This window comes from Microplitis demolitor, chromosome 8, assembly GCF_026212275.2.
Source record: "Microplitis demolitor isolate Queensland-Clemson2020A chromosome 8, iyMicDemo2.1a, whole genome shotgun sequence".
Classification (NCBI taxonomy): domain Eukaryota; kingdom Metazoa; phylum Arthropoda; class Insecta; order Hymenoptera; family Braconidae; genus Microplitis; species Microplitis demolitor.
In genome coordinates, this window is record NC_068552.1 from 16,221,407 (window position 1) to 16,243,666 (window position 22,260).

General features: G+C 30.8%; 2 protein-coding genes across 2 annotated transcripts in view; one reads left to right on the plus strand and one right to left on the minus strand.

Moving 5' to 3' along the window:
* The window catches only part of LOC103573098 (bifunctional heparan sulfate N-deacetylase/N-sulfotransferase), a 47,547-nt gene extending 29,110 nt beyond the window's left edge, over positions 1–18,437 (plus strand). Inside the window, exons 3-11 of the mRNA XM_014443896.2 lie at positions 2,371–2,568; positions 9,121–9,373; positions 9,815–10,006; positions 11,768–12,111; positions 12,189–12,477; positions 13,008–13,136; positions 13,275–13,457; positions 13,602–13,822; positions 15,346–18,437. Of these exons, the coding sequence (XP_014299382.1) occupies positions 2,371–2,568; positions 9,121–9,373; positions 9,815–10,006; positions 11,768–12,111; positions 12,189–12,477; positions 13,008–13,136; positions 13,275–13,457; positions 13,602–13,822; positions 15,346–16,033 (2,497 nt within the window). The 3' untranslated portion in view covers positions 16,034–18,437. The remainder of the gene's footprint in view (positions 1–2,370; positions 2,569–9,120; positions 9,374–9,814; positions 10,007–11,767; positions 12,112–12,188; positions 12,478–13,007; positions 13,137–13,274; positions 13,458–13,601; positions 13,823–15,345) is intronic.
* Positions 18,438–19,849: 1,412 nt separating this feature from the next.
* Positions 19,850–21,823, minus strand: LOC103573309 (uncharacterized). Its single transcript, XM_008552343.1, has 4 exons — positions 21,086–21,823; positions 20,201–20,787; positions 19,973–20,135; positions 19,850–19,867 (listed from the first exon to the last, which is right to left on the minus strand). The coding sequence occupies exons 1-4, from the start codon at positions 21,821–21,823 to the stop codon at positions 19,850–19,852; spliced, it is 1,506 nt and encodes a 501-aa protein (XP_008550565.1).
* Between the last annotated feature and the right edge of the window lie 437 nt (positions 21,824–22,260).

A 22,260-nucleotide genomic window follows, 5' to 3' on the forward strand; every position in this document is an offset into this window, starting at 1 on the left:
CGAACACGAAAGTTGTAAGAGATATCCAGGTTTACGAATATATAGTATACAGTAGAACCTCTGTGGACATCATATCTCTTGAAACACAAATCTTTATTATTCATATGGTAAACTACCATTTCCTTAAATTTGTAAATTAAGCGGTTGCTATGAATAAAATCAAGATTCTCGAAAGAGTATTTTGCATAATTTTCACTAAACAATAGTGTGGCTGCGTAATTTTGTTTCTAAAAACTGCAACACAAAAATTATTTTCGGTTTAGTTTTTCTGTTAAATTACACTTTTTCTTTGAAGTTTTTTTTTATAAAAAGACAAAAAAAAATAGTGAGGTAAAATTAAATATTCAACACGAATTATATTTTTTGTCGACGCAAGTTTTCAACGACATAGATCCCAGAGACACGACAAATGTCTCGAGCGACAAATTATTAACGCGGAAAAAAACATCTGACGAGATTTTGAGTGGACGTCGACAAATTTTCTCTTTCTCTTTGACTCATTTTCGCTCACTTTATTTATCCCACAGTTTACATATAAGCACATAATACATATGTATATATAAGCATTCTCTCATTTATTTTAGCGTTTCAAAGTATATATTAATGCCAGAGACCATGGTAATAACTGAATGTGCTTCACATTTATGCTTTTGAGTCGGAAGTGAGCCCATGGGATCCTCGGGTGTTCGTTTGCATGCATATCTAAATCCCAATGCCAGTGGGTTTCCGTGAAGTGTATTTAGGATTGGTGGACATGTACGTCTGCAAAAATTCCACCGTGTGTAGGTATTTGCTTTTGAGAAAAACACAGGAAGAAGATTCCGGACGTCATAAAAGACAATAACGAAAAAAAGGCCAATTGCAAGCTTTGTTTTTATATATATTCTTTTGTTTGGATTTATTTTGTGCTTCTTTTTTTATCCTCGTAAACACAGAAGCTATAACCAACCTCTGTCAACATGTAAAGTCCAGATTGGTTGAAAGATTAAAGCGTGACTTTTCTGTTTCCGTTGGACTCGTAAAAGGAATATAACAAAAAAATATATAGAGACACACAGATATACGAAAATGTACTGTACACCAATAAACGAGCATCCTCGTCTCAAACTTTCTTCTTCATGTTCTTCTTTTCGATTAAATGGAAAGATGTAGTTTATAGTTAAAAGACTTCCTGACTTTTAGCTCTCAGTGCTAGAGATAATTGGGACCTACTGGGAATATCATTTGCTTCGAGCCAGAAGAATTTGATTAGTGCAACGTACTAAAAACTGTAGATTGAATGAACGCCATTACGATTTAAAATAAAAGTATTAACAGTATATATATTTACGCTTAGAACACTGTAAAAAATTTTAAATCCGCGCCCTGATTGAGAAAAGTTATTTGAAATAATTTAAAATAATTTGAATCGGGTAGTATATAGATATACACTTAGCATGGATTAAACCATTTTCCTTCATCAAGATGGTGTGGTGTGAATGATTTGGTGTTCAAATTTTCAACACTGCCAGTGTGAGTTACACGGAGCACGGTATTAAATTTTTGATCATGTGGAATAGAACGTTCACACCACCAGTGACGTAAATGTATAAGTTATTGATTCAAAACTCCTAATTACTTCGACACTAGGTATTTAACTTTTGTAATATATACATTATTTGATAATTTTTAACTACAGATTATATTATCGAACAATATTTGAGGTTATAACACCGAATAGTGTACTAAAAGTACACTGCTTGATATTTTCAACCAAAAAAATTTCAAACCGTCAATTCACACCGAGCAGACCGTGTGGAAAGTCCTCGAGAATCATTTTCACACTTAAAAATTTTTACAGTGAATATTTGTTTATTGTATCAACTCACTAATAGGATGAAAAACCGCACGTATATATATATATATATATATGCTTGTATGAGCTTTTTTTTTCATTGATACTAGTAGAGTATTCTCTGAATGCTGATAAAACCACAGACAAATCGAATGACGTGTTATCGTATTTTCATTTTTCAAAAAGCAACATGTCACGTCAAGTACCGATCATTTTTTTTCAAACTGTCTTATTTACAACAGCTGGAGGTCTATCTCACTGTATGTATAGTAACTCGCATTCTGTATCGATTAGTCTCTGTTCGGGAAACTCACTTAGATGATGATACACGTCCGTCAATTTTTGTCACCTTAAAATACTCCATCATTGTCTTGTACAATAAATGAAAAAACTAAATCTAAACTTGATAAAATGGATTATTTGTTATATATTTGTATGAAATATCTATCTAAATAAATATACATTTATTTATTTATTTATTTATGCATGAAAGAGTACCGACTCTTGATTTATATTGATAATACGTAATATTGCAGCTTGATCCATCGAGATACCAGACCTGAACCAGCGATACGATGTTCAACCCTGAGGGGTGCTACGAGGCTACCAGCGGCTCCAGATCATCGCAGCGAAGCAAGATTGAGGATCGACCCAAAGGTTCTAGTCTTTGTCGAGACTCTGTACTCAAGGGTGGGTCGAGAGATCGCCGAGTTGCTCGTTTACAATCGGATTAAGTGAGTACGACAGGCACATTCATAAAATGATAAAAACTAAAAAAGTCGAACCGTCAGCTTTTCTTTTTCTCTTTTTCATGGCTGTTATATTAAAATTTTTTTATGCTTGTTTCATTCACATAACTATATTTATATATTTTTCATTTTATGTCAATACTCTGTTTGTTAATTTAATTTTTTATGTTAAACCTTAATTATTAAATTTGTTAAAATATAAAATCAATATTTTATTTTATGTATTTTTATCTCATTCATAAAATATATATTCGTGTAGAAAATAAGTACAAAAAAGAAAATATCTATAGTCAAGAAAATATTTTGGAAGACAAACGTTTTTAAGAACCAAGTCAAGATTTTCTAGATCCAAGAGGATTTGTCTTTTTTATTTTTCTGTGTATTTTTAAAAAAATACTGAGGACTTAAATGAAGAGCTTAAATATAGTGATATGTATTTTTTTAAATTTGGCGTTATTATAGCCTCGATATAATGAGGAAGAGATAATTGGTATGATAATGAGATAGGGGCTTATATTGAGATATAGGTTTATTGAAATTATCCGAGGTTCCATGATGTATATGTGTATAGACGAGACTAATAAGTGAGAAATGAACATCTATATATTTATATTAAATTTTGCAAACTCCATGTAATTTCCTGTAGTCGATAATCATAATAAGAGTCTATAATATACAGCGTGATTGCGTGATGCAAAACTTAATTAAAATAAAATAGAAAAATAATTAAAAGGACGTTAGAATTTTAATTAATCAAATTCCGAATAAAAATATAAAAAAGCCAAAGACCAGCGGATTTGTAGCAATTATACTGGTTATAAAGTAAGGACGAGTAGAATAAAAAAGGTGTAAAGTGTGGAGGAAAAGCGAGAATTGAATCAACCGACAAAAGTCGATCACACAGCTCCAACAAGAAGGTTTAAATAAAAGAGCTGCTGAAGGTATAAATTGGCGAAGAAGGTGGAAATTGACGAGAAATGCCAGTACGTTCATTAAGATAATCACTGATGCCTGAATAAATTTCAAACTCGGATCGCTCCCAACGATTTGGCTCGCTTTGCAGCATATACACGTTATTTCCTCTTGGTTGCATCCTCTCTATCTACATTTGCACACTAGTTAGGTATGTCGTTTTCACTGGCACGAAATAGTCGTACCAGCCAGCTTCTCTCTCTATTACCCCACGCTATATATTTACATATATATGTACATATTACATGTAATCTTTGTTTTTCAACACTTATTTCCGGTAATATAGTTCTTCTTTATACTCAAAAAATTATGAGTTTACAAAATTTTTACATCTTCGAGATCTTATTACTCAGTCATCATTTTTTTTTCTTTTCGATTTCAGTAAAAATAAAATGTTCATTCTCATGGAAAAAAGTTTATTTTTCTCTGGCTATCCAATAAAACAGGCGTATCATTTTAAATACTTAATTATCTACTTAATAATTGCAATGGAATTTTTGATAAAAATGCAATTAACAGATAAATAAATACCGCAGTATATTAATAAAGCAGTGGTAAATTAAATCAATACTAATGTTGATTGATTGGTTGATAACAAATTACGCTATAGTCCACATACCTCTAGTAATAGACTATTAATTTCACATAATGAATGTTACAGCGAATTTACAACAACGTCGAGAGGATATTGAGGTAAAAGTATATTTCGTTGCCATAGATTAAATCTCTTTATCAATATCCATCAGATTACAATTCAATCTAGAAAATGGCTTCGAGTTCATACAACCCACTCACTAACAGACTCATTCAACTTTTACCATTTATGCACTTTGTTTCATTATAATCATAACAGTAGTAATCAACTTTAAATTAATAGATCATACTTTTCATTGTGAAAAAAAATAATTACCGTCAGATTCAATTGTCATCTGCTTAAAAAGTATTAAAAAAACCGCAACTACTACTCAAATATCTCACAGTATTGGTTCTATTGTGCAGTATCTATATGTAACAAAAAGCTATATTTCATCCATTTGGTAGATTAATTTAAAAAATAATCATGACAAAATATCTAAATAAAAGATAAAAATTAGTATCAAAGGGCTGGCAATATGAAGATTAAAATGTATTATTTGAATGATCAATCGGAAATAATAAACCGTAACAATGTAACAATACCTTTGATGAAAATTAATTATCAGTTAGTTGCACACATAACTTTGTCTAGTGAATTCAATTCTAGACCGGGTTGGTCATCCAAATGACGTTTCTGCACAAGTAGATTACTAATACTGCTCGGTTATTGAAAATCCTTTGTCATTGTAGATTCAAGAATATAATATAATATATATATATATATATATATATATATATATATATATATATATATATATATATATATATATATATATATATATTTATTTATTTATTTATGTGTATATATATATATATATGCATGTATACAGTATTATATACGATATGAAGACATAGATAGCTTTGTGATTAAGCCTTGTGTAATTCTCCGCGGTAAAGCCCTTTTAGTATCCACGGAAGAGAGGTCATTGAATTCTGAAATGCCGACTTGAAGCCAGAGAACGTCCTGGGTTAAAGTGGAAGCCAACTATGCTCAAACAGTTAATCCAACTGGACCGCATTGTTTGGAAAGAGAATCGATGAAACACGTGCCAAACTTTCGTTGAAATAGTCCAGTTGAATGTTCTGTCCGTTCAACTGTCGTCGACATCGACATTGCCGTCGACATAACTACTCTGTATGCATATGCCAGAATTTTTTTATTGCTTTTATCGTTATTTCTTTTATATTTTATAAAAATTTTCGCAACATCTTGAAGTAAAAAATCGATTTAAGAAAATTACCCTGAATGTGAACAATTACGTCGAGACTTTATAAAGAAAAGTGTAGTCTTGAGATTAAACGAAAAAACCAAGATAAAAAGAAAAAAAAAATAATAAAAAAAAAAAAAAAAAAAAGAAGTTAAAAAGCTCGTAAAGATATCCGACAACCCAGACATCTACTGAGAGTTGAACATTATCTCTGAATGTCGTACCTTTTACCCATTATGTAGTTTCATCTTTAGGAATCCATACAAACCTTTGAGCACTTCCCCACTAGGTAGCTATCATCCCACTCAATAGTTTCATCCTCAACATTTTTTTTTGTCTTTTATATCTTTCACAAGGACTCTTGTGTCCGAGCTTTCACCATCATCATCAAGTCCATTCATTTGTTCTATTCTCACAATAGTAAAGTACTGCAGGCGTTTTTTTCCTCTAAATGAACAGCAACTATAGAGTTCATGTAGCCTCAATGATTTTTTTTTTTTTTATTTACTTCTTCATTCTAATTCATTTGGAAAATAATGGATACGAAGATTTACGATTACATTCATGTAGGATATAACTGCATAATAATTTTTAATACTCGCTGTCAATTATGAATAAAAAAAATTTAATGAATAATTTAAAGGATGCGATTAAAATTTTGGATCAATACCAAAGTAATGGAAAATGTTCGATGAAGAGTTCAGGAGTGCCTGAGGTATATGCGGTAATAAAAATGATGAAGAAGAAAAAGAAAAAGAAGTAAAAGTAAAAGTAAGTAAAGGAAAATGGTGTGATCGATTAAAAAGTACGTTATTGGAACTAAATCTGAGTGCTACTGGTTGTATGATGGCAGATGTACTTCAGATAGATCCCTGAAGGCTACATACCATCTAAACGGAGAAAAAGTGACATGGAAAAATCCCGAAACACGGATGGACGTTATTACTAGTTGAAATTGTCAAAGCCGCAAGCACGAACGAACTGTAATGTGAAAAAGGTCTAAGCTCTTGAAAGAGTGGTCGAGAAGATAACCTGAAGCCAATACCACGTGTTCACTCTACTTTTCGGTAGACAACTTCCAATTCGATCTGAAATCTGGCGTCTGTTGGATACGACGAACAAAACTACGAAAAGAGTTTGGCGTGCTATCCTCGTTTCTTCGTTCTTTACGTTCGTTCGTATATACTTTTTTGTTTTTTTTTTTCAACTTTCGCCAACTCCTTACCGATCAACTTGAAACGATCTCCTACTGTACAAACGAGTGTTTCCCAATTTACGAAATTGTGTGACTGCTATTTTCTCATTCTCCGACGCGCCCTTTGTTCACGATTGGCACTTGTGTTGCATGAGCTTTACTCGGCAAATATTCTCTCTTGGGACTACATACAACGCACACAATATACACTGTATGTATGTATGTACAGTGTATCGGATTGGTTATTTCGCGAGCAAAGCACGAAACTGCTTTCAGTGTACTTGCGAATCGAGACCAGGGACTACGCATCCTTCATGAATAATTCCACGTGTCGCGTTATATTCTGTATATAAGAACGTGCAGGATATTCGTCCAGGGAATCTAAAGACCTTTCAATCCACAATGTCGCGTAAAATTGTCTTTAAAGTTAAATCCATAATAAAAAACTGACCTCAGTCTAAAATCTAAAAAAGTTTGTAATTAAATAAATTTCAGATACACTGAAACGTAATTAAAAATTCTGGCAATTAATATATTGGTTATCTAAAAACTTTTAAATTAAATTATCGGACTTTCATTTAGCAATAATCTATACACTTCCGACAACTGAATAATTCTCAACACATAATTTATTATTATTATTATATTGATAATAATTCCAAACACATCCTTTATGACTCTGACTTTACTGACAATCAGCTAAGGGCCGTTAGTCAATATCATCATCACGTTGAACTTAATTAAGATTTATTTTCATTGTAGGCCAGTTCGAATGGCTGGATGACAAGATAAGAAGACGTCGCATTGATCCAAACCTTATCCTGTGAAACGTTATGTAAGAACACTCCCGGAGGTATATACGTGACATGAATACCGAGAATCTGTCGAGAAAAATACAAACTGTACATACATACACACATACACATTTATATACTTCCATGAGAAGTGTCAACTTTTTCCGTATTGATAATCCCTTTTGAAACCCAATCTTTTATATCATCGTCTAATCTATTAAAAATTAAACTATCATCAAAAATTTAATGAAAGTGTTTTAATAAATAATTTTACATTATTTTCGTTTCTTTGTTCTCGGTGTTACGTTTGAGGTATTATAAAAAATAAAAGAAGGGAAAAATAGTAATAACAATAATAAATAGACTATTTGCGCGAATTTCGACAAAAGCCGCTGAGAAAGTAACAGAGAATCCCATGGTGTTGGTTGACAATACGACGCAGCTGGCTAAAGGACCCTTTTAAATTACATTCTATCTCGAGGTATACACACACTACGTTGATAAAAAGAATATATATATATATATATATATATATATATATATATATATATATATATATATAAAGTATAGAGAGTAAAGGCGAATACAATTCAGAGACTTGACAAAAGATCGTACACTCGGTTTTTCAACTGCATTTTATCAAACTGTCGGGTACAATTTCTTTCCTTTACCCTTCAGTCAATCATTTACTTTGTTTAGCGAATTTACAGTGATAAATAAAAGTTTATTAAATAAATATACAAATAAAGAGTGCCTCAAAATTTTTTTAATCATCGAAACACGTTTTAATTTAATCAGATAAAAAATCTTTCATATGTATAAAAAAAAAATCAAAGGAAATTGATAAAAAAAAAAGACTGAAAACATCCCCAACTATTTACAGTTGGAAAAAAATTTTTTACGTACTGATCAATATTTGACTGACTGACTCTATTGGGAATTGATTCACACAAATAGTATTTGAGATAAATTCTCTTTGCTTAATGAAAATAGTTATATTGTATGCATATAATTGTATATATATATATATATATATATATGTGTTGAAAAATATATAAATATATAGTGAATAAAATGAAATGGGTAGGATTGAATACACAGCTATAGTCTCAAAGTGATTTAGTATTAATATTGCTGGTAGATGTGTATGTCCTAAGAGGGTTCTGATAGAGATACAGAGAAAAGAGAAACGAGAATAGAGAAGCAAAAACATTGTTGGATCTAGTCAAATTAATAATGCACTTGTACACGTGTACACACGACCCAAGAGAGATATTGTGAATGACATGTTTATATATCTATATATGTACTTGAACAGAAAGGGTAGCAAATAGAAAAAGAACAAATAAACACCGGACATCGTGGGGCAAAAGAGACGAATCACGTTTTTTTTCCTTTTTCAATCTCCCAGCCTCTACTACCTTAATCGTGTTGATTACTTAATTAATATTAGTGGGCCTGCATACATATGTGCCAATATATGTATGCATACGATGTGCGTATTCGTGGTGCATGATGGATAACTAATTAAGTCACGTCATCGCCAGAATCTATTTTAAAATCCACCCCCTCCCCCCGATTTCAATCAAAATGCACTAGTTTAGTTGACAAATAATTCGATTGATTAATTACTTAATCAATTAACTCGTGGATCAATGAAAAATTTATGCATGTATTTAATTGAAAAAAAAAAAAAAAAAAAAAAAAAAAAAAAAAAAATGTTTGTTTACAGATACAAAGTAGAAGTAGCGGGTAAATCATTGCCGGTACTGACAAACCTCGACAAAGGTAGATACGGTGTGCTGGTATTCGAAAATCTCAACAAGTATCTTCAAATGGACAAGTGGAATCGTGAGTTACTCGATAAATATTGTCGTGAATACTCGGTTGGAATTGTTGGATTCGCACCACCTGGTGAGGAGAGTCTCGTTGGCGCCCAATTGAAAGGATTCCCATTATTTATACACACGAATTTACGTCTCAAGGTAATTAAAAACATATTGTAATTTATGGATTATACTAAAGATAAATAAAAAAGATTTTAATGAAACGTCTTTTTAAATTTATTATTTAATCGATTTGAGTAAAACAAACCGGAATTTTCTTCATGACCCATGACCTCAACAAAAAAAATAATAAAAAAAAATAAAAAACGAAGCTAAGAGCTAGCTGATTAGTTGCCCTCGTGAAACGCGATTCAGGGTCGAAAGTTCTTGCTCCATTTCCGAGATTACATTCCCTCGTCTTTAGATTTTCTGTCTTTCGATTCAGTGGCGCGTGAAGGCGTGATCCACATTCACCGAGGATACTCTATTGTTCCTTTGAAAATACCAAGACTAATTTTTTTTCTTTCTTTATTATTATTATTATTTTTTTTTTTAATCTTTGTTTTATTGTTCATTCATACGATTTACTTTGGTCGGTAGGATGCTCAGTTAAACGCAGCCTCACCCATCTTGAGGTTGACCAGATCCGGCGAGACTGCCTGGGGGCCTTTACCCGGTGGTGACTGGACCATTTTTCAACCAAACGACAGCACGTACGAGCCACTAGCCTGGGCATACCGAGACAGTCTCGACTATACTAATCAAAAAACTCCTCTTGCTACTGTGATACAGGTATTATTATTATTATTAATTTTTTTTTTTATGTATTAAATTATTTTCATTACTCAGTGACATTAAATTTTACTCCGTGATAAATGAAATATTATCTCGTAAAATAACATTTTCACTTGAAATTATCTGGAGAAATATCTTCAACTAACATTTGAAGGTAAAAGTATTAAATTGATAATTTTACAGATAACGTCATCGTAATTCAATTAAATGAATGTCAATTTCCGTCACTTTATATGTAAAATAAAATGAAATTCACAAGTAGAATATTAAAAATTATAATCATTTCGACGAATATTGATTTTACTTGCTGCCATTAACTTTCAGCAAATTTAAAATTAAAATGAAACTCGCGTTAATTAATAAAGTTTAATTTAAATTCAGGTTACCTGCAGAATATACAACTTATTAATGTTTTATAGCAGTGATTTAATGAAGTAAATTTTTTAATTGCTTGAAGAATGTAAATAATAGAAATAGTTTTAAAAAAGATAAATTGCAAGCACAGAAAATAAAGTATCGGTTTTATAATTACTCCGAGTCTGTTGGAGACATTAAACACTTGTGGCTAGGTCATAGTTGAATAGGACAGAATAATGGGCGCGAATTAATACAATAAAGACAACGATGACAATGATCAACTCAAGTAGGTACTTTATAAACGTATAAACTCTTACTACAAAGATACGGCGTGCGTAACTAAAACAATTCGTAAAGCTGTTTAAACTCGCGTTTGCATTTAAGTAGAAATTTCACTTGCAATTGTACCAAATTCCTTTCCAACGAGTTAAATTGTTAATACATTGAGCAATGAAAGAACCTTCTGATATAAAACGTTTCTCGTAAACTTTTACCAAGTTATGATACACTCAATATTCTTTAAAAAAAAAAAAAAAAAAAAAATAAGATGAAAGGCATAAAAACGGGAAATTCGCTTTACAATAAAGTTTAAAACAAGCATTTTGTGTGTTAAATCGTTTCGCGTACGTCCACAATAGAATTGAATATTTTATGAAGCTGCAGGATAGAATATTTTATACGAAATTGGATCGTTAATCAGTAGATAAATGAGAAAACATTCTAGCAGTAGAATGTACGTGCGGGTGTGGGTTTGTGTCGCGGATAAAACAAATTGACAATACAGACCAATGTGTGCGGGTTAACGTAGGCGCATTGCTGATTAATCGAATGAATCCACAGCTGATTGACTCCAGATTTAATTATCTGAAGTTGCAGCGGTGATGAGGATCATAGTTGTTCAACAGCTGATGCACCTGGTCTGCGTGTGGGTTCACAGGTGACCCTTTAATTACATTATCAGTGTGATTATTATTGTTTAGTGTTAACAAGTTCACTTGAAACTCAGACACACGCACACATACACACATACTCTCTAGTGCTGGAGTTTCTAATGGCACTGGTACTGATTTTGTTGATGTGAGCGAGGATGAGAATAGCGTAGAAACAACTGAAGGGTTTGTTGATGTCGACTAACATAATTAACTGTTTCTGCCAACGTGTCACTCGTAATACAGTTTTCCAACAGTCTCTATTGTTATTTCACTTTATATATAATATGTATATTTACACAGAATACAATGGAGTAATAAGCTGTATGCTGGATAATTAATATTTGAATAATGTATTTTTATTTTTAATTATAACTGATGATAACAGTGATAATAATAATAAAAATTACAATTATTGTCATCATCGCATACCGCCATTGCTAATGATGAAAATTGTTGGTCATATTTATAGGATCACGGAAGATACGACGGTATACAACGAGTATTTTTTGGAAGCGGCCTACGTTTTTGGCTGCACAAATTGTTGCTACTGGATTCCCTTTCGTATTTATCGCACGGACAATTGAGTCTCAGTCTTAACCGTATGATACTGGTGGACGTGGATGATATATTTGTGGGTGAAAAAGGCACGCGACTAAAGAAGGATGACGTTCTTGCGCTTTTGGCAACACAACAAAGGATTCAAGCACTTGTACCAGGGTTTAAATTTAACTTGGGGTTTTCCGGCAAGTATTTTCATCACGGAACGTCCGAGGAGAATCTTGGGGACGATATGCTGCTGGAGAACGTCGACAGGTTTGTTAATTTATTAATATAAAAACAAGTAATATACTTTTTGCTAATATTAAATTTTTTTTTTAATTGTGCGTCAGATTTTCGTGGTTTTCACACATGTGGAATCACCAACAGCCACATCTTTACGAGAATGTAACACATCTGCAATTGGATATGGGTCTGAATAAACAATTTGCCAAGGAACACGGTATACCAACAGTAAGCGGTTACAGTGTCAGTCCTCATCACTCAGGAGTTTATCCGGTACACGAGGGACTATATGAAGCTTGGAAGAGAGTTTGGAACATCAAAGTCACGAGTACTGAGGAGTATCCACACCTGAGACCTGCTCGACTTAGGCGTGGCTTCATTCATCGCAATATTATGGTACGGGAAAATCGATAGTCCTACTAAACAGTAAGAAGGAGCGATAAAGAGAGAGAAGGAGAGATATATATAGGTATATAGATACACATACTTACATGTATACATATAGATATACCCACATATTTATGTATAGAGATTCAACGAGTATTGAGAGAGTTTGCTATCAATTTACGAGTTGCAAAAGGCTTCAAGCCATTTTGCCAGGATCATTCTAAACTGTTCGACTGAGATATTCTTTGATGCAGTATCAAAGATTCTCAAATAAGAAGAACCGTCTCAAGTAGCTCAGTCAGCAATAAATTTATCTCTTTCTCTCTCTTTGCCATCAACTTTACCCGCGATCAAAGATTATCGTTCTTTATACCGTACTTATGTATATATATATATATATATATATATATATATATATATATATATATATATATATATATATATATATATATATATATATATATACAATACTATGAGTTGAAATAATTTTAAGTTTAAATTGTATTTTGGATTACAATACAGTATTTTTATGGTTAAAGGTTTTGCCACGACAAACTTGCGGGCTCTTTACTCATACAATTTTCATTGAAAGATATCCCGGTGGAAGAGACAAATTGGATGAGTCTATACAAGGAGGTGAATTATTTCAGACCATTGTTTACAATCCAGTAAGTTTATAATAAAGTTCTTAATTATTTTACTTTTGTTATTTTTGTTCACGATTGTTATTGTTATTGTAATTATAATTATCGTTACATCATTGTTTATTGAGTTATTATTAAAAAATATAATTAATTAATTATTAGATAAACATCTTCATGACGCACATGTCCAATTACGGTAATGATCGTCTGGCTCTTTATACATTTGAATCGGTCATTAAATTCATCCAGTGCTGGACAAATCTACGGCTCTCGAGTGCCCCACCGCTCCAATTAGGAGAACGCTATTTCCAATTATACCCCGAAGAGGCGGATCCCGTTTGGGGAGTAAGTGAGCTAATTAATCTATAATTAAGAGTAATGTTGATAATACACCTTCTCACTCACTTATTCATTCATCCAATCATTTATTTACTCGCTCACATCCTATCGCACCCTCTTTTATACTAATTCCATAAAATTTCATTTCAGAATCCGTGTGATGACCAACGGCACCAAAAAATATGGTCTAAGAATAAAACCTGCGATCAATTACCGAGATTTCTCGTTATCGGGCCACAAAAAACTGGTACAACAGCTCTGTACACGTTTCTTTCAATTCATCCAGCAATAAGTAGCAATTTACCGAGTCCGGATACTTTTGAAGAAATCCAATTCTTCAATGGAAAAAATTATTATAAAGGACTCGATTGGTAATGACATTTTATTTTTACTTTTTATTTAACCAGACATTAATAATACCGATTACTATTTATTATAATCAACTCAAATTAGTTTTTAAATTTCAAAAATTTTAACCCTAGTCCGTTATTTTCCTCAAAATATTCTTAGAGGTTTTAAAAATAGAATGAGCAAATTTTGAACTTCAACATAAATATTTACTTTATATTAAAGTACAGAAAATAAATCTAGTATTCAAATAGCTGATTTCAAAACCGATTGAATCTAGTACATGATCAGTGCATGCCCTCAATACCCGCAGCAAAGATAAATATATTTATAACTGAGAAAAGCACTAAGTTATTCAAGAGCCAGTCTAAAACTACTGTACGCATCATTTGATTTAAGTTTTGTATCGTACCCACATTAGGTAATCAGCTTTAATTAACTTCAAGGCTTGACTAATAGTGAGAGCTACTTGAAAGAAAAAATTACAGTCTTGTTTATAGGCGATTCATAGTTGCGGTTACTTATCTGAAAATGTTATATTATTGATTGCCGCAGTAAAAATAAGACTTGAAGTGTAAACTAAAAAATTGATCGGGTATTAATTCGACGCGTAACAAGATAAATTCCTACTAGATCAAATATTTTTATAAAAACAAACAATGTAAAAATACAATGAATCTGTATTAATCTTCAACATACATCAGTAAATATTATTATTGACTTGTTTACAATCCACTAGCTTCAAAAATAAACTACACAAAGCAACTGCCGCCACTGACAAACGTACACTGAGGCGAGTACGCATATTATTCATAACGGCTGTTTTAAAGATATATATTTTTATTTTATAAATCATACAAATATTTAGACGAGCTGTATACTATATCAATAATCATTTTTTTTATAAGACATTTTGTTTTGTAAAACTTTATAAATGTATTTAAAATAAATTAAAATGGACAATTTCCGTGTGAAAAAATTCATTCCAAAAAAGTTTGACATGTGGAACTTCTAAACTTGAGATAGATTAGAACTTTGACTGGAAGTTTTTTTGAGCTTTTGTAATTTTGATAGTTAAAGAAAAAGTTTAAATAGGATTTAATATAAGTGAAATTTGAGTAAAAAAGAGAACGTTTTCAAAATATATTTCTCAAAACGCATTTTTACTACATTTTACCCTCGTTCCGAAAAAGTTCCCATTAGAAACCAAAACCCCCTAAAAATAAAAAAACCTTCATAAAAAGTTATAAATTTGAGGTTTTTGAACTTTTTCGGAACCAGAGTAAAATGTAGTAAAAATAAATTTTGAGAAATATGTTTTGAAAACGTTCTTTTTTGACTCATAATTTGTTTATATAAAAACCTAGATAAACTTTTTTTTACTATCAAAACTATAAAAGTTCAAAAAAAAAGTTCCACTAGAAGTTTTAATCTGTATCAAGTTTAGATGTTCCACATGTCGAACTTTTTTGAAATTTTTTTCACGCGGGTTGCTAATAAAATTTTTAATTGTCACATAAAATAAAAATATTTATAATTTTTACAGGTACATGAGTTTTTTCCCTGCCTCAAAGAACGAAAGCTCTCGTTATTTATTCGAGAAATCTGCGACGTATTTCGACGGGGAATTGGTACCGCGACGTGCTCATGCACTTCTACCAAAAGCTAAACTCGTCACAATATTATTGTCACCAGCACGACGAGCGTACTCGTGGTATCAGCACACACGCGCTCACGGTGATCCGGTAGCAAACAACTACAGTTTTCATGCAGTGATAACAGCAAGTGACACTGCACCAAAACCACTGCGTGATCTTCGCAATAGATGCTTAAATCCCGGTAAATATGCACAGCATTTAGAACGGTGGTTGTCATACTACTTGCCTCAACAATTACATATTATCGACGGGGAACAATTGCGTCAAAATCCCGTTGAAACACTACACGAATTGCAGAGATTTTTAAAAATAACACCAGCATTTAATTACTCAACTCACTTGAGATATGACCCGAAAAAAGGATTCTTTTGTCAAGTCACTAATGAAGATCATACAAAGTGTCTCGGTAAAAGTAAAGGTCGTCAGTATCCCCCAATGGAGGACAGGTCATACAAACTGTTGCAGAGGTATTATCTATCTCACAATACAGCATTAGTTAAGCTGCTTAAACGACTCGGCTCAAGAACTATACCCCAGTGGTTAAAGGACGATCTCACAGACACTGTGATGACCTAGCAAACGTCAACCTCTGATTACTCATGGTTTACTTTACCCTCTATTTCTGAGACTTTTAATTTTATTACCCGGTGATAATAAATTAATAAACGATTTTTATCATTCATTTATGTCATTATTATAATTATTAGAAAATTAATTATATGTATATTAATTATATTTTAATCTATTGGTTGATTAAAGCGCCGGGAATAATGATGGGTTGATGTGTTTATTAAAATACTGTTGGCATATCTGAACCATCAGGTAAATCATTAAATCTCATGTGTTTCGACATGTTGGTCAATAACCTAGTCAGTAAAACGGTGACTGAATCAGTAAATAATCTACCTTTATATGTATGTCAATATTCGTTAAATAATTCATTTTTATCACGTGATTTGTATCATGATGGTAATGAATAGACGTTCAAGTTATTGCGATCTATGCTGTTTATTTGACATCCATCGCAAGTGCCATTTTGAATTTTTTTTTTTCTTATTTGTAATTACTCTTTTTTTTACCCGACTGTTGAAACTAAAATGTCAATTTTTTTTACTCACCTCAAGAGATTTAAATAAAAATAATTGTATAAAAATAAGATAGCTAATTATAATTAAATTGTATAAAAAAAATTTTCAATTTAAATTGCTGCTAATAAAATAAAATCATGTTATTAGGATGTATATTATTGGCTCTGCAATGTATCAAATGAATTTATAAATGTGCTAATTTTTTTTGTACATTCTCATTGATGTTAATTTACTCGATCATTGTCGTAGGTAGGCATAATTATAATTATTATTGCTGCAGCTATTATTATCTATGCAAATGTTTTTAAAATAATAAGAATGCAATTGTGTATATTTTGACATTATTGATAAATATGACATTGAATGGAAACAACTGCGGGTATTACCGCTTATGTAAATTATTATAATGTGAATAATAATTCCATGTCAATATTAATGTCTATCAAATTGTTATAATGTTTTTTATGTGACGGAATGGTCGTTTATAAATTGAATAATTATTAATTTTGGAATATTGACATCAATATGTCGAAGCTATTGTTTTTTGTTCATAAGTAATTTAAATATAAATATATATTAAATAGAATAAATAAATAAATAAATTTTGTTGAAAAGATAATTTTCAACGATTTAAAAACGTCCATTGTACAGTCCAAAGATAAGATTTGTTTTGTGTTCAATTTTAAAAACTCCATTTACTTTCATAGAAAATTTAATCATGTTTAAAATACTAATGAGATTTGCGAATTAAGTTGTGAATTTAAGTCAGTATTTTACACAGAAAAAAAAAATTTCTTGGTACAAGAAATTTTTTTCTCACTACGAAAAATTTTTTCTTGTCTTAAGAAAATTTTTGTCTTCAATTCAAAATACAAAAAATTTCTTAGGGCAAGTAAAAATTTTTTCGAAGCGACTAAAAATATGACTCTGAAGTTAACCGACGTCTAATAATTTTTGGATTTTTTTTTTTTCAACAAATCAATTGCAAAAAAAAAAAACTAAAAATATGCACTTGTAGAAAGTTTAAAAAACTATAAGTGCAATTTATTGAGATATGTTTTTTTTTTAATTTATTATTTTTAAAAACATTTAGAAATTATTAGACGTCGGCTAATTTCAGTATTGTAGTAAAAATTATTTGCGTCAAGAATTCCTATTATTCTGTGTAATTAAATTCTGCCATATAGACATTCTAATAATAATTATCATTAAAAAAAATAAACAATTAATTATAATTGTTATGTTTGTAAATTTTTTTGAAAATTTTTTTTAATGAATATATATTTATAAAATAAATGAATAAGTATCCATATAAATGAAGAAAAAGTTAAGATTAAAAAAAAATGTTTAATGATTGTACAAAGTTTAATGTTGTCGAGGGTAAATTTTTTTTTAAATTTACCCCGTCAATTGTGCCATTTAAATCAGTGTTGTAAATATTATAAATATACATCATACGTTAATATAAATATATGTATATTAATTATAATTATATATTGATAAGTCTCTTGTATTCAACCCTCGAGAATCGTTTGTTAAACATCATGACTTTTAAATTATTGATCATTCATTTAAATCTATAATTATGTTAATGAAAAATCATTTTAATTAATTAATAAATCAATTAATTTGTTAATTAATGATATCAAGAAAATATAAATTGCACGCTCGCTAGATAACAAATAAAAAATCCATAAGCTTCGTTACCTGACAATAAAATCAACTGCATTTAGTGCAATTAATCAAAACAAAAAATGTATTTCTAATATTTTTTTAATTTAACAGAAAAAATTATAATATTTTATTTGCTAAAGTTCCTGATTATTTAACTCACGATACTCAATTGTAAAATACCGTCATCAAAATAAAAACGAATATGTGAGAGAAATAAAAAAAAATTGATAACAAAATGAATATATATATTTATTATTTAAACCATTACTACTGTTCAGCATTAATTTCAGTTAGTTTCGTTTTTATATTTTCATCAAATGTCGATTTTTTGTTAAATAAATTTGAGTCATTTGCATCGTCTTCAGATTCACTGTGCGCACAGGAATAAAATCTCGGTTCAACGATTATATTTACTTTTTTATCGTCTTCAATAACTTTTTCACAATTTAAATTTAATGAATTTAAAGTTCTGTAAAGTTTATACGAAGGAATTTTATCAATATCTATAAATGGATTTGGTGAATTATAATAATCATTGACATTTATCAATTCGTATGTTATTTTTGGCAAAGTTAAATTTTTAGATTCGATAATTGTCTCATGAGTTTTATGATCTCCGACAGCAAGATTTTCATAATTTTCATTATCTACTTTATCAGTTGACGAACAAATAGTGTGAACTTGTCGAGCTTTTCTTAATTTTTGTTCTACAGTAAATTCTGAATAAACAATAACTTTTTTTTTATTTCAAAATCTAAAATCAATACTGCATGGAAAAAAGAACAAGAGAAAAATTACAGTTTCAAGTATCAGCAAAGTCCCTCTTTTTTGAAACTGTAAAAATTATAAGACGTAGCAATGATTACAGTTTCATTAGTTCAAAATATATTAGAAACGGTAAAATTTGGTATCGGCAATAATTTTATTCCAATCCGAGTTCACTTCGTCACTCAGAATTCCGGAGTTTTAAAAAAATCAATCCACATACGAAGTAAATAGGGATTTTTTTTATGAGCGGAGTGATTTCGGAGTGACGTGGATTCTATTTCAATCCGCATCCACTCCGCTCCGGAATTTTAATACTTAAATGAATTTATATTTAATAGAAATAGCTGTTAATTATAAACATAATTATTTCAATAAATAATAAATTCAAATATTAGTAATTAAACTTAAAATATCATGTTTTTAATTTACAAAATGTTTTAGTAACTCACTGAAATATAATTTCATATATATGATATATAGTAAAAATATTAAATTATTAAAGAGCTATATTGACATAATTTTTATAGGAATATTTTATATTTCGGTACAATATGAAATGTTATCTCGTGGTATGGTTGATGTGTCATATGACAGTTTGTGACTCACTGGAATTATATTTGTGATAATTTCATTCTCAGCTGCTTATAATTTTTAAAAATCATTGCGCGAATGTATGGAAAGGGAGCTCGTAATTATTTCCGTACTCTATATAGATTTCAAAATATCCAAGACCTAAGCTCATTATGTATTAGTAATTGTTTTAATAATTAATATTTTTCGAAACTCTCCTTCAGAGTGAAAGTCACTTCGAGGGAATGAAATAAATAAAATCCATCCACTTCGCGTTTACTCCGCAAATTTGTTACAGTCTACGAGGGCCCTGTTTTTACACTAAAAACTGTAATTGTTCCTGTATACTTTTTTCCATACAATAAATTAAAATTATTAATTTACCTTTAACACTTTTAAAATTACTATTAAAAACATTTTGAGTAATAATATTTTGTTCGGGTATTTCAACTCGTGCAACAGTTTCAGTTCTTGAAGTTCTAGGTACCGAAATATTTTTAAGTTCTTGATTATTCAACTGTCCTGGTTGTATAAAAACCGTTTCAGGATCAAGATTAAATAATCGTTCACCAAAAGATCTACATAATGAAGATAATCTATGATAATATTGATGAAAATTTGAATTAAACGTTAAATAAAATACCTAGAAGGCCTTCGTTGCTGTGCAGCAGTTGACCTCAAGTGATTTAAATATTCAGATCTATTCCTCAGCAGCCCTAGGCAATCGAGTATCAAAAACATCGGGGTCACTGTTATGCTAACAAACAAAATAATACAAACAGTGCATATAAGATGCCAAAGTGCATCAAGTAAGACGATTGAATATCCAGAAGATTCGTCAGAACCACTATAGAAAAATAAAGCAACGCAGCTGCCCATAAGTGCACAGATAACATGAATACCAACAATATTACAGTAATCTTCTAATGCACTTTTAAAGATAGCTTTTGTAACGAGATAAAACAGGATTCCTCCAACAAAACCAATACCAAGAGCTGCCGTTGGTGTGTAAATATCAGCACCAGCTGAGATAACAACAACACCCGCAGTAACTGCCTGAATACATCTCATTACTGTCCAGTGATTAAATGGATCACGCATCAGGAAATGAAAAGCGACTGTTACAAGTGTACACATGGACACTGTTAATAAATTATTGATAATTATATGCGACAACCATTTGTTTATTACTTCACTACCGTCTTCAATGTTATTATAAAGCAGTAGACTCTGTAAGGACAATTTAAATTACAACCCAGTTAATTTTAATGATACTGAAATCAGCTGACGTCTGATAATCTTTGGTTTTTATTAAAAACAATAAATTACAAAAAAAAAAAAATATTTCTAAAAATTGCACCTATAGTTTTTTTAATTTTCTACATGTGCAAATTTTTAGAATTTTTTTTTGGCAATTAATTGGTTGAAAAAAAATTCCAAAGTTTGTAATTGTCTGATAGCTTCAGGATCATAAATTTTAAATACTATAAATAATATTTATAATATAGTTTATTATTTTTTTTTAAACCTGAAGGCCTAGAACGACAAATAGATGACCGATGAATGTTGTACCAATAGATCCAGTGGCGATACTAGCTCTATCAATATCACGAAGTTTGATAATTCTTCTGCCTAATACCAAGCAACCAATCAGTCCAGTAAGACCTCCAACGATGTGAACAACAGTCGAGCCACCGTAATCACGAAATGGTACGCGTTGATCACGCAATAGGTTCCAGGACATCCAGCCTTTGGTTGTCCAGGTCCAGTGGATTATAAACGGTTGCACAACGCCCGATAAAATAATTCCAATGACAAGAGATGCTATTGTGTGGGTACGTCCGACTATACAGGTTGTTGATATCGAGGAAGCAATCATTATCGCTTGCCAGCCGATAACTGCTTCTTCTTTGTTAACTACTTTGTCACCTATCCAGTGACCTCCGCCAACGATTCCAGTCACATCACCGGTATAAGCTATCACTGATCCTAGGATGATGTAGATGAGGCTTACCCAGCAAAAGTCAACGATATTTTGAAGCAAAATTAGATTTACGTTGGTCACTGGTACACTGCCGATTTGGACGAGTGTGAATCCAATGCGTAAAAAAATTACCAACATAATCCGTATCACGGGTATCAATGTTGATACATTGCCTTGAGAATTATTGTCGTTATTTGGTACTGGAGATAAAGGCGAGTCATCTAATTGTCGAAATCCTATTTCCGAATCACTTGTATAACAACTATCAATGTCATCTGACATTGTTTATCAAATAATCAATCTATAATTTTATTAAAATGACTTTAAAAATGTATCTGTACTAAATTTAGTGACACATGTCACACAAATATTCTTTTGTTAATTTTTTGACACGCGGGAAAAGTTATTAATTATTGAAGTTCATTTTTTTTAAATAAATTTTAGCTAGGAGTAATTAATTATTTGAAAAAAAAATTATTAAAAATTGGAGAAAAATTAAAAATCGTAAGTCGAAATAAGATGGCGGCAGAATATGATAGACAAATATTTAAAAAATTTAAAAAAAAACACGTAAGTGTTTGAACAAACCTTGGTGGGGAAATAATATGCAGAAGGGTGTCCTAATACACTTGGAGATTTAAATTAAATTGCTCCAAGTGTATTCCAGCTAAACAAACGTCACTTAACTGCTATTTCCCACCAGACGATGCCAGATGATT